This window comes from Denticeps clupeoides, chromosome 6 (assembly GCF_900700375.1).
Source record: "Denticeps clupeoides chromosome 6, fDenClu1.1, whole genome shotgun sequence".
Lineage (NCBI taxonomy): Eukaryota > Metazoa > Chordata > Actinopteri > Clupeiformes > Denticipitidae > Denticeps > Denticeps clupeoides.
Window position 1 is genome coordinate 3,722,957 of NC_041712.1, and position 11,693 is coordinate 3,734,649.

General features: G+C 41.8%; 1 protein-coding gene and 1 non-coding gene across 21 annotated transcripts in view; both read left to right on the forward strand.

The window, feature by feature from the left end:
- picalma (phosphatidylinositol binding clathrin assembly protein a) overlaps positions 1 to 11,693 on the forward strand; it is a 31,093-nt gene that overhangs the window by 17,751 nt on the left and 1,649 nt on the right. For 5 of the 20 annotated variants that reach the window (XM_028983612.1, XM_028983611.1, XM_028983613.1 and 2 more), the window contains 10 exons: positions 665 to 817; positions 1,789 to 1,872; positions 2,165 to 2,245; positions 2,902 to 3,012; positions 5,098 to 5,226; positions 6,022 to 6,052; positions 6,131 to 6,230; positions 8,655 to 8,714; positions 10,185 to 10,289; positions 10,720 to 10,824. In XM_028983612.1, coding sequence (XP_028839445.1) covers positions 665 to 817; positions 1,789 to 1,872; positions 2,165 to 2,245; positions 2,902 to 3,012; positions 5,098 to 5,226; positions 6,022 to 6,052; positions 6,131 to 6,230; positions 8,655 to 8,714; positions 10,185 to 10,289; positions 10,720 to 10,812 — 947 coding nt within the window. In that variant the 3' untranslated portion in view covers positions 10,813 to 10,824. Of the gene's footprint in view, positions 1 to 664; positions 818 to 1,788; positions 1,873 to 2,164; positions 2,246 to 2,901; positions 3,013 to 5,097; positions 5,227 to 6,021; positions 6,053 to 6,130; positions 6,231 to 6,454; positions 8,715 to 10,184; positions 10,290 to 10,719; positions 10,825 to 11,693 lie in introns of those variants that run through there. The other 15 variants (XM_028983614.1, XM_028983629.1, XM_028983617.1 and 12 more) reach the window with 10 other exon arrangements.
- On the forward strand, positions 5,301 to 5,407 carry LOC114793234 (U6 spliceosomal RNA). Its single transcript, XR_003750225.1, has one exon. It is a non-coding gene; the product is annotated as a U6 spliceosomal RNA (small nuclear RNA).

Consider the following 11,693-nt stretch of genomic DNA (forward strand, 5'->3'; position numbering starts at 1 on the left):
ACTTTTTGACATACTATGATTCTTGTGTGTACAGCCAGCAACTGACCCCAATGAGTGAAGAATTTTTCTCTTTCTTTTTTACCTTCTGAGCAGATGCAGAATTGGGACATGCAAATATGTGTTATCGTTTTTAGTATGAGATAGTAAACAGTGATAAAGCTGCTGATAAGATAATTGCTTCTGTGTAAGAAGGGATTCTCCCACCGTCAGCTTTTGCTCTTTAGCTGTTTGCATGTTGCTAGATTCACATTGGTGAGTAGTAGCCCATCAGTAGTGGTTTACAGTCTTTTTTTTATTTTTATTATTAGCACCAGGGCAAATAGGTCTAGTGTATTTCGAGGGAATTTGGTTGGATGAATGACCTGGTCTCAGAAATCCTAAAGCATTGTCAGTGTCTGCAGTGTGCTGAAGCTGCCTTGTCATGTTTCCTGTTCTGTAAGTTTAATCACCGTAATGCAGCATTCTGAATGTGTCTGCATGTTCTTATATATATATATGTGTGTGTGTGTTTTTGTATTATTTTTGTACTCTACCATCATGTCTACATAGAGCCGTGTTCTTGACCACCACCATGTTGCGTGTACTTTGCATGCTGGACTTTGCCCTCCTCATCTTCTTCTAACCACTACCTGTTCTCTCTTGTCTGTTTCCTTTGCTCGTGTAGATCCGTTTTCTTCTTCAGAAGCTGTTGATGACTCCATTCCAAACTTAAACCCTTTCCTTACCAAAGCTGTTGTTGATGCTGCTCATCTGCCTGTTGTCTCTTCAGATGCTGTTAGTTTTTCTTCTAGGACACCCAGTCATGAAATGTTTGGTGGTAAACAGCATTTCTTTTTCTTTCTCGTAGAGATATTTAATGCCCCCGCCCACCCCACACCTCCCGTTTACATTGGTCGCTAATGTTTCCATTCCGGCACCTCCCCTGCATGCTCCATCACGCAGTGCTGGGTCATTCCGTGTCTGGGCTTTCAGCTTCTGGCTGTGCTTTTATTGACCGCGAGAGCTTCTCGGTGGTATTAAGCGAAGCCTTCAGTAAGCGAGTGCTGGAGCACGGGAGTGACTACAACAAGCAACGACAGTCATTGTAATATTCTGAAGGCTTGTTTAGATGTGGGTGTTGTCAGAAATATAAAATTGAAAGGACGGCCACCATGAAGTCACACCCTGCATCCGAATACTCCTGAACTATATAATAGGCTAATAGCAGTGTATTCAGTAACAGCGTGAACATAAGGTCAGGTAAAAAAAAATAATGCTATTTCGCCTGCGTTTTCAGAGTCAAGTTCAAGCTTTTCAAGAAAAGAAATTATTCCCTTTTTAATTTTGAATCTGCTCACTCACATATGCTGTTAATGAGTGGAGTAGACTAGACCAGAGAATATTATTTCCAAAAGACAGGATATGAGCTTCAACCATACACTGTCTCTGGACTCTGGTAACATCTGTAACTTGCTGCACAGTTTTTGCTGACTTGCGACAGTTTAGCGGAAGTTTTAAACCCGTAATTTGCTGAGCTAAATGACATCTGTATATATCCAGGTTATAGCCTGGACGACTGCCTAATTGACTGCTCACGTGAGCACGGAATGTACCAGATGTGATACGGTTGGGTTGTAGGTTTGTTGAGCATTCAGGTGCAGAGGTTGGGCGAGGCTCACTGATGTAATCCCCCCCCCTTGCTTTTGCTTTAACCCCTCAGTGCTGCTTCACTTGCTCAGTCTGTTTTTGTAGAGTGAGGAGGTTCATAAAAATGTTTATTCTCAACCTGGGTTATTTTTGATTCTTCAGATCATTACAATCCCTTTATTGATTCAAGCTCCTCTGTTGCCCCCAATCATGAACACACAGGTCGGATAGAGCAGTTTGTCACAGGTACTACACTGACACGCTCAGACCCATGTTTTCTGTGACTCAGGAAACATGGTCACCTGAGAGGTGTCAGGGCATCCAGTATGCTGCTGGGACTGTTGATTTGCCCTAATCTGAACATTATGCTTTTTATTATATACTTTGTTATTGCTATTATTTCTATCTCTCAAAAATATTAATTTCATTGTTGATCCCTTTTTGTTGTGACTCTGATCTTAAGTTTTCTTCCCCCTTTTCTTCTATATGTCCTCCATCTCTTGCTTGTTCTCCCACTGCTTGTCTCTGGGCCTGTCAGACTCCTTCTGTGGTCCAGCACCTTACCCTAACACCCTTCTCTTCCACTCTGAGCCCTCTACTGTAGCTGGCCTATTCGGAGGTAGGTGTCCCCAGCCTGCTGCTCCTGCACTATTCTGTTCTGACCTTCCTGTTCAGTTCTGTCCCTTTTCATTTTGACCTTCTGACTAGAGGTGTGAGCCTCGACGGGTCTCACGGTGCATCTTATTTCTTTTTTTAAATACAAGCGTTAAGGTCTCGTTCACCCGTGTGGACGCTTCGATTTGTTACAATGAGCAGAAAATCTTTTCAGTCCCCGCTCACTTGACACCACAAACGCCCAAAAACTGTGTTTTCTATCAAAATAACGCTGTGAGAGAGTTATTTTTTATTGGATGTAGGCTTATTCTTTTTGTCAAGGTAAACACTAGTGTAAAAGACGCTAGTAGTCCAGATCATAGCTCACAGACATAATGGGCAGTTTCATAATCATGCGACAGACTAAAACATTCTTAATATCTTTGGCAGTACTAGTATGGTGAATGGCCTAGTACTAGTGACCCAGTACTAGTACAGTGAATGGCCTAGTGCGTAAGGAAGTGGCCCCATAATCAGAAGTTAAAAGCAGAGGACATATTTCATCAAGTCACAGTGTGCTGTGTTTCACAATGACAATCACTTCACTATGGTCCTGAATTTTTATTTTTTTTTTTTTCCGTTTTTTACTTTTTTTCTCTCTCTCTTTCTTCTCATTCCAAGGGTTCTCGGCATCTCCAGCTCCTCAACCACAGACCTCAAGAGGCCTTAACGTTGACTTTGACTCTGTGTTTGGCAATAAGTCGACCTCTGCTAACAGCTCCGACTCTGCTGGTAAGAGCATGCATTACCTCGCCAAGAGTGTGTGTGCGCGTGCACGTGTCTTCACTCTGCACATTCCACCTGAGACACTCAGAGACCCAGTGAGTCCACTGTCACATCCCTGCTGCTGGCTCCAGCTTTGAAAGTGGTGTCTGTGTTTTTACCTCCAGATATACTTTGAGGTTTAATGTTATTCACATTTTTTTCTTCTTACTGGGGAATGAGCAGCCTTAGAGCATCTCGTGTCATTTTGTCCAGTTAAAGATGAATGCTAATATTCTCTGGTCTACACCACCCTGGCCATAGCAGCCTACAGTGTTTCCAGCTGCACAGTTGCTTCCATTTACAGCATTCAGCAGCAGGCGCTGTCTGGTGTCAGGTGTAGAGACTGGGTTCAGATAGTGCTTGGTGACAAGACCTTTGTTGGCCCTGTACTGATTGGCATGTGTGAGCTTAATTGCTGAACCTTTTGGTAGGAGTGTTATTCCTTAACTCTGTTGCCCAGGGTTTCGCTTCAGATCTGTTCTACACAAATTAGCAAATAACTTGACACAAAAAATTTCCTTAGTGTTTCATCATATTGTTATTGTTAATAATAATAATTCTAATACTCATACAAACTTGAAAAGTACTACTGAGGTTTGCTTGGTCTGAGGTCTACTTGCTCCATCAAAATTCTCTCACTGTTATGTCCTGAATTATTACTATTATGATGTGCGTTTTTTTTTTTTTTTGTTGTTAAAGGCCTTTTTTTTGCTAAGCCGTCACTGATATTAGCAGTAGAATTAACACAGGCTGTGTGTTTATCTCAGGTTCTGACGTGAGACTGTAGACAAAGTCAGAGCAGAAATGATAGTTACCAGTAATATCAGTGAAAAAAGGAAAGGAATAATCAGCTAATCAGAAATGGCGTCGTTCCCTTGAATTGATCGTACTTAAAATAATAACATGCCAAATTGACCTAGAACAACGAGGGTTTATCTGGCAATTCTCTTTCACCTCTGCCACTCATGCTCATATAGATTTTTTTTTTTTTTTATTATTAATGCCACAATATTGTCACTTTTTTAGGGCCGTCTATGTAAGCAGTGCGCTTACATCTAAACACTTCTTTCAAGCAGCGGCGGGACACTACCTTAGTTTTTTATTAGCAATAATCTACAATATCTTGGTGCACATATCCCTTATTTTAGAGAGAGTGTACTCCTTTTAAAAATGAACTGTAATATCTTACAAACACCCATTTATTTGAAGTGAACTATATAACAAATAAATTGTGTGTACATGTTTGTCTTTAAAAAAATGTGCGGGTTACTGTGGTTTTACATTTATTCTCTCTCATGCGCATTCTCACTGTAAACAGAAATGCATGTAACCTGCCAGCATCAGGGCTAATTGATCTGCAGGTGGTTTTTGTTGAATTTGCTCTTTTGAACCACACCTTTCTTGACTAAATTCAACAAATGTTTACCTTTAAACCAGGCCCACAGCAGTGCTCTGGTGTTTGATCATGGAGAACCATGGGGCTTCAGTTGTCTACAGTTAAATCGAAGTGGTAGCACATAGAAAGGATATCAGTAAAAAAGCATTTGTATGGCTGAAATAAAATAATAATATTATTATTATGCTAATAGAGATTGATAGAAACAATATAATTCTGACCAACCAAAGCAATCATTATCGATTTATCTGATAATTGTGAAATACACAACTCATGACTGTCAATTGGTGGTGCGAATGCAAATGGAAAAACCATGTGGGACAGTAGCAGGTTGATAGCAGGTGAATTTGTGCTGCTTCTGGGGGCATACTGTGTTCATATTTTTGGACCTTTGCTCATCATCTCCCTTTTTTCTTTCTCCCCCCTTCCCGTTTTTGGTAACTCTCTTTGGGCCTTGGCTTTGCATGGCATGCATGACTTTGGTGAGTTGACTTCACACCTCCTTACCTGCAAGCTGTCTAGCATTTGCAGGTTTTGTGCATCATGAAAACTATTTCAATTTTATTAAATACTTTGCTCTCTCCTTTTTTGGTGTCTCTGTCTTTATCCCACCTTGTCGTGTATTGCCCCCCCCCCTCTTCTCCTCTTTCTTTAAGATGATGTTTTAGGTGGCATCCTGAAACCCACAGTAGCCTCTCCTAACCAGGGCCAGCCCCCCAGCACTGTGCTCTCTGGGAAACTGGTGTCCGATGACCTGGACTCCTCCTTGGCGAATCTTGTGGGCAGTACGTATCTGTTCAGAATAGTCCCTTATCTGCAAAAGAGACTGAAGAACATCTGTTTTTTTATGTGTCCATATGTGCTGGCTACGGCTGCACATATACTAAAATTGGATCGATACAGAGAAGATTAGAATGGCCCCTGCAAAAGGATGACACTCAAATCCGTGAAGCGCTCAATATTATTTGGGGCAGTGGTGGCCTAGCGGTTAAGGAAGCGGCCCTGTAATCAGAAGGTCTCCACACACTGCTCCCCGGGCGCCTGTCATGGCTGCCCACTGCTCACTCAGGGTGATGGGCTAAATGCAGAGGACAAATTTCACTGTGTGCACCATGTGCTGTTCTGCTGTGTATCACAAGTGACAATCACTTCACTTATTTAAACCTATTTTTCTATGTTATGGCCTTGTGTCAATAGCAGCGTTTCCAGGCTGGAGACGCCAAATCTCATTGAATATCTGTGCACATGTTGGCAGATGCACTTTTGATTTCAAAAACATATATATATTTTTATTTTTGCTTTCTGTCCAATTTTTTGCTTACTGTCCATATACGCAACAGTGCCATGCTTTCCTGCGTGGATGCAGATATTTCAGAAAAAATTGTGTGGGTGGGTCCTCATTATTACAGGAAGTGTTTGTGCAACAGATGAGTTACATTTCCTCTTAGGACTAGGATTTCCACATTGCTAGTCATTATTTGCTAAGCGCAGCATATCTTTAGCTTTTTTGAGTATTTGGTAAAATCTTTGTGTCTCAATTTATTTTCTTTTTTTATTTATTTATTTTTTTTGCCCTTCAGACCTGGGAATCGGCAATGGCACAACAAAAAAGTAAGAATCATTGTTAAAGCTTCTGGTCCCCATTAAGTAAAGATGTATTATTAACACCAATCTCATCATCCTGTACAGTGACATTCACTGGAGCCAGCCTGGTGAGAAAAAGCTGACCGGTGGGAGCAATTGGCAACCAAAGACGGCCCCAACGACCACATGGAACCCTGCCACCATGGTGAGTAGCTCAGATGTGTGGAGCCCTGTGTTTACAGAGTTTCTTTTCTTTTTTTTATGTTTATTTGATTTCCACCTAATCATACAGGGAATGTTCTTGAAGACTTGGGATTAAACACCCTGTAAACTAAACTTGTATGTTGTTTTGTGATTATTACTTTTTTTTTTTTCTTCTAACCGTGTCTATTGCGTTGTGTAACTGATTTCGCCGGGGGGGAAATACAGAATGGCATGCATTTCCCACAATACGTAAGTCAAAACAATTGAAGTATTTGCTGCTTACACGTGAATAAAAATCGCATGTGTTCTGTTAACCTCACAGCATCCACATTGTTGACGGCCCGTTGTGTGTGTGTGTGTGTGTGTGTGTGTGTGTGTGTGTGTGTGTGTGTGTGTGTTAGAGAGAGAGAGAGCGTTATTATACCAGGTGACCCCAGGGTCACTGCCAAGCTCACACTAGCAGGACTCACTCTGACTGGCCGATCTAACGGAGCTGCCATGGCTGCATGGCTGATCGACTGCCTCCCTTCCTTCCTCCCTCGGCTTGTTCTCTACTAGCCTACTCGACTGTTGCTGCTCTCCTTTTACAATCACTTCTGCACACCACACGCGCCCAGTGGGATCGGGTTTCCATTAGGGTGTTTGTGCACGGTGATACTTTTGTGATGGCTGCCAACTGGGGCGAAAGTGGTTCCTTGTTTGAAAATTTCTCCACACTTTGAACATCCATCATTTACTGTGCGTCTCCAGACAAGCTCAGTAACAGAGGCTCAGATCTCTTCAATGGAAACATTGCTTCTGTGTTTGATATGTGCTATGAGCAGTGGAGAAACCCGTCCAGATGCTGCTGGCTGAATGGTCTGCATGACTTACTGAACATTCTCAGTGCTGTGTAGATAATATACTGAATACTTGTACAGTGTGATCTATGGTGAATGGGAAATGGATGTTAATAGGGTATGCTTATGATTTTCGCAAATTGAATATTTTCTAAATAGAACACCACTAGAAATGTCATTATTTGTAAATGGTCTTTTCCTGGTTTCTCATTATGCCTTTGCACAATTTTCATAAGTCTATGGAAGGTTCTGCTGACTTCTATTGTGGACTGAATAAATGATTGTACACTGATTTGAGCTCCCAGCATCCTGTTCCTGTTTTAACTTGGAATACGTTGTGTAAGACCAATTTGAAGGGCCTTGCAATGTCACAATCGTAACAATTAACACAAATTCAACAAAGCTCAAATTTTCTGCTGCTTTGTATGGTCGCAGACAAGAAAGAAGGGAGTTCATACAAGGGTCTTGCTTTGGGATCGACAGTGACCTCTGTAAATCACTGAGGTTCCCCGCTGATCGAAATGGCCCTTTCCGTTCTGTTCTTTCTTGCTCCAATGGTCTTCTTTAACATCCTGGTAATAATCAAAAGTGTTGTGGGAAACTACGAAAGTTGGTGAGTGGGTGTGATTACAGGAAGTACTTTAATAGTGTACTAATGCCACCCCAAGCCAAAGTGGAACTGAATAATTCACTATTTATTCATTTGTCCTTCCTTCAATGAGTCCAAAGTGCCAATTAGATTTATTGATTGCTGTAATAGTTGAGGTTAGACATATAAACTATGTTCCTCCAGACTAACAAAACTTCAGTTACACCCATCCCAGAACAAGCAAGGGTTTTATGAGCTCTCGGCCGCTGTATTTGTCTACTTTCCCATCGTTCTCTTAAGTGACTGAATGCCTAATCAAAGATTTCCTTCCCAAAGGGCCTTTGGCTTTAGTCAAAGTGCTCCATCATTTCAAACAGAAGTGTTTCTGTCGCCATTGGCCTTTCCTCCACAAAAGACCCTCTTTCCTCCTCAGTAGAGCCGTGCACCTGCTGCCAGTTACAGCTTTGCCTTGGAAGACCCTTGCGTGAGCGCGCACACACACACTTCCTCATGAGCACGCCCTTTCTTGGCCTCTGCTTCAGCTCCAGTGTAAAGGTGTCTTTACACTTACTGTAATTAAGTTTCCTTAAAGAGGAATACTGTAAATACTAATGGAGAAGTGTTCTGACATTAAAAAAAAAGAAATTGTGAAGAGAGGCAACGTTGTGCAGGTCTGCATGTTGAGGTGGAAACTGATGCATGCGAGTAGGGCTGTGCGATGTGTGTGTGTGTATATATAGATCCATAAAATTCGATATTGCATTATAGTCAATTGTGTGATAAAACCTTGTAAGGTCCTTTCTACACGTCTCACATTCCTGCACTCAGTCATGTCCCTACGCTTTTAATGACATTTTGATAAATATCAGAATTGTGATATTTATTTTTTAGAGCATATCGCACAGCCCTAACACACAACTTGACCACTTTTTTTGTCGTCATGTGTAATGTAACTGCTTCGGTTTCTCTAATGTTCTCACTTTGATTGTCGCCTCAGGCACCATCTGTCATGGCCTTCCCTGCGACAACACCTACGGGAATGATGGCATATGGAATGGTGAGGAACCGAGAGATTTTCTTAAAATACTGCCAATATCTCAATGAACCTGGCATCCCTCAACTCAAATTGTGTCTTTATGTGATTGGCCATAGTCTCTGAAAACCATTCAGATGTCAGTCAAACTGAACTCAATGGCACAACCCTAGACAACAGTGCAATACAAATGTACAAGACAGTGAGCTGAAACCATATAGAATTCCACAGTAACAAGACTCTTGTTACAGCCTAGAAGGACAATTGTGTTTTGTTCTGTTCAGATTCCACAGAACACCAACACGGTGTAAAAAACAATGTGCCCTGTCAGTGGTGTCTCCATGGCGACAAAGATAGCAGTGTTGATCACTGAGGGCTGTCAGCTGACATGAATCTGGATGTATGTGGTTATATTCAACATGTTGAGACTAGTATCTGTCACGAAATATTTCATGTAATATTGTTGACTAATAAAAATTAGACTAAATATGGTTTAGAATATAATAACTATTCTAAAAATTTCTCTTTATTTTCGTTGACTACAGACAAGATGTTATTTCCTTTCGTTCAATCATGTTGTTATATTGCAGTATCTCCCATATGGTCAAACAGATAACGGCAAGAAAATTTGTTTCTGTCTGTACTACTAAGTACTTGTACTATATTGACTGTGTTGAATAGAATTGCATTACTAAAAAAGTAAAATTGTTGATTTTGACTAAAATGCTCAGACTTGTAGTCGACTGAAACTTGACTAGACTAAAACGAGTCTGGACTTGACCTAAGACTAATAATAACTTGCCTGACGCAAAGACTAGACTTAAAACTAAAATTGACAGTCCGCCAAAAATGAATAATGTACAGACGCCTTGATGTTCCAGTTTTGATTATTGAACACATCTTAAGCTAGACTTGTAGTAGTACTGTGTGGTATAAATGTGGCCATTGAGAGATTTTGATTATACTGGCCTACTGCAGAAATATCCGCATCACATGCGCAAAACCACACTTACTTGCAGCATAATTCATTCTTTTTGGAAAATGAACGAGAGCACAGAGGAGCAGCTTGTTAAAATGAGTGGTGCAACATCGATCTGAGTAAATCTGATCTGAGTAAAGTTACCAGTGGGTCCTGTATTCCATAGTTACGAATGGAAAGACAGAATGCTTTGATGTAGCGCCTTTCAGCTTGGGGGTCAACCTACATGTGTAAGTCCATGTACATCATGCACTTTCACACTTGTGAAAGCCATACATTATAGGGTTAGGGTTCAGCTCAGTTTATTTTGCAATGTTGCATACCATCAAAAGCTCAGTGAGTGGAAGAGCGGCTGTATTATTTAGCATTTTTACAATTTATCAGCTGCAGCAATTGAAAAATCAACGTGTGTGTAAGTTCAGGCATACATGACTTTGAAAATGGAGATTTCTACATTTTTGTATTATGTGATTATTAATATGTTTATTGTAACAAAGTTTTTCTTTTCTCTGTAGCCTCCTCAGATGGGCTCTGTGGCCATGATGACTCAGCCCACCATGATGTACACACAGCCAGTGATGAGGCCAGCTAACCCCTTTGGCCCAGTTTCAGGCGCACAGGTACGCCTGCCACCTCGCTCACCTCGCCATGCGGCTCCGATCCGGAACGTTCACGCTTTCATCTGGTATTCCAGTCAGCCTGTGAAATGATATTGGGAGGCTTCAGTGAGCTGCATTCACCTTCACCTGCCATTCCTGCCGGGTTCCCAGCTCGATGGGTGACATGCAAGCATTGAAAGCATCTTGTATTAAGGATATGTATTCCTGCTTCTGAGCGAGGAATAGATATCCCAATCCCCTCTTACCCGCTCATGTTCTCAGTGGCCGCTCTCCAATGCAACAGGAGAAGGATCCTCAGATCCTGGACCTCTAACATCCTTCTTCTGGTCAAACTTTCTCCTCCTCTTTCTCTGTGTGTGAGTTCACCTTTTCCTTCCTCCCTGGCTCTTCCCTGATTTTCCTTCCTTCTCTCTCATTCTCTCTAAATTAGCCCTCTGCAGCATCTAGTCCTTCCAGTCAGAGTCCTCTCAGAGCTCCAGGACAGGACCCATTTGCACAGCTCTCTCTCAAGGATTTCTTGTAGAACTTCATTTAGGTACAGCATGGTGTGTGTGTGTTCTCTAATGAGTGTATGCAGGTGCTGCATGATCAATGTTGTGGCTTTTTTAGTGCTTTGGTGCCCTCTGAGATACCTGCTGGCATACCTGAACCCCAACTCACACCCTGTCCCCACCTCCATTTATTTTAGCGTCCTCCAAATTTCCATCCATTGGGGCATGATGATTGTGTTGCTGTTTTTTTTTTTTTTGATCCGCTCAGTAATTTTCTGTAGAATCCAAAATTACAGCCCGTGGTTCCCAAACTTCCCTTTCCAGCATCTTCTAGATATTAAAATTTCACACTGTGTCTTTTGCTTCTTAACTCCAATGGCATTGTTTTTGCTGTGCGAAGGCATAATTCACCTCTAAATGACGACGTTATGAATGTGTAGCACTCCTGTTTATGGGCTTGTGATTTTAGAACCCCATATCACAGACTTTGTATTGGCTTCTGGATCACTGACTGGTTGCCTCTTGTCCCATGAGACCATGGGTGCTTACGGATTAAACCGCTTTCAGACAACACTGTTTTAAGCCCAATTTTGAGGTCACAGACATTCGTAGCCCAAACACCACAAAAATGGTGGTCATTCTCGGAGTTGTTGACAGCCATGACCAGATATGTAGCATAATGAATACCTGGTTGAGTTGTCAATCAGAGCTCCCGGTGTTCCCTGTGTATGTTCTTGTGGGTCAGTCAGAAAGCTGTGTAGTGAATCAGCCTTATCAGCATATTTCTAGCTTTGGGAACCACTGTTACAAGCACGTGTTTAATTCCAGTCCCTGCTGGTTTTCTGCATAGTTCAGGAACAGGGATGTGCTGTAGACCTGGGACCAGTGCTCTGCTGCTTTCTCCCCCACCCCA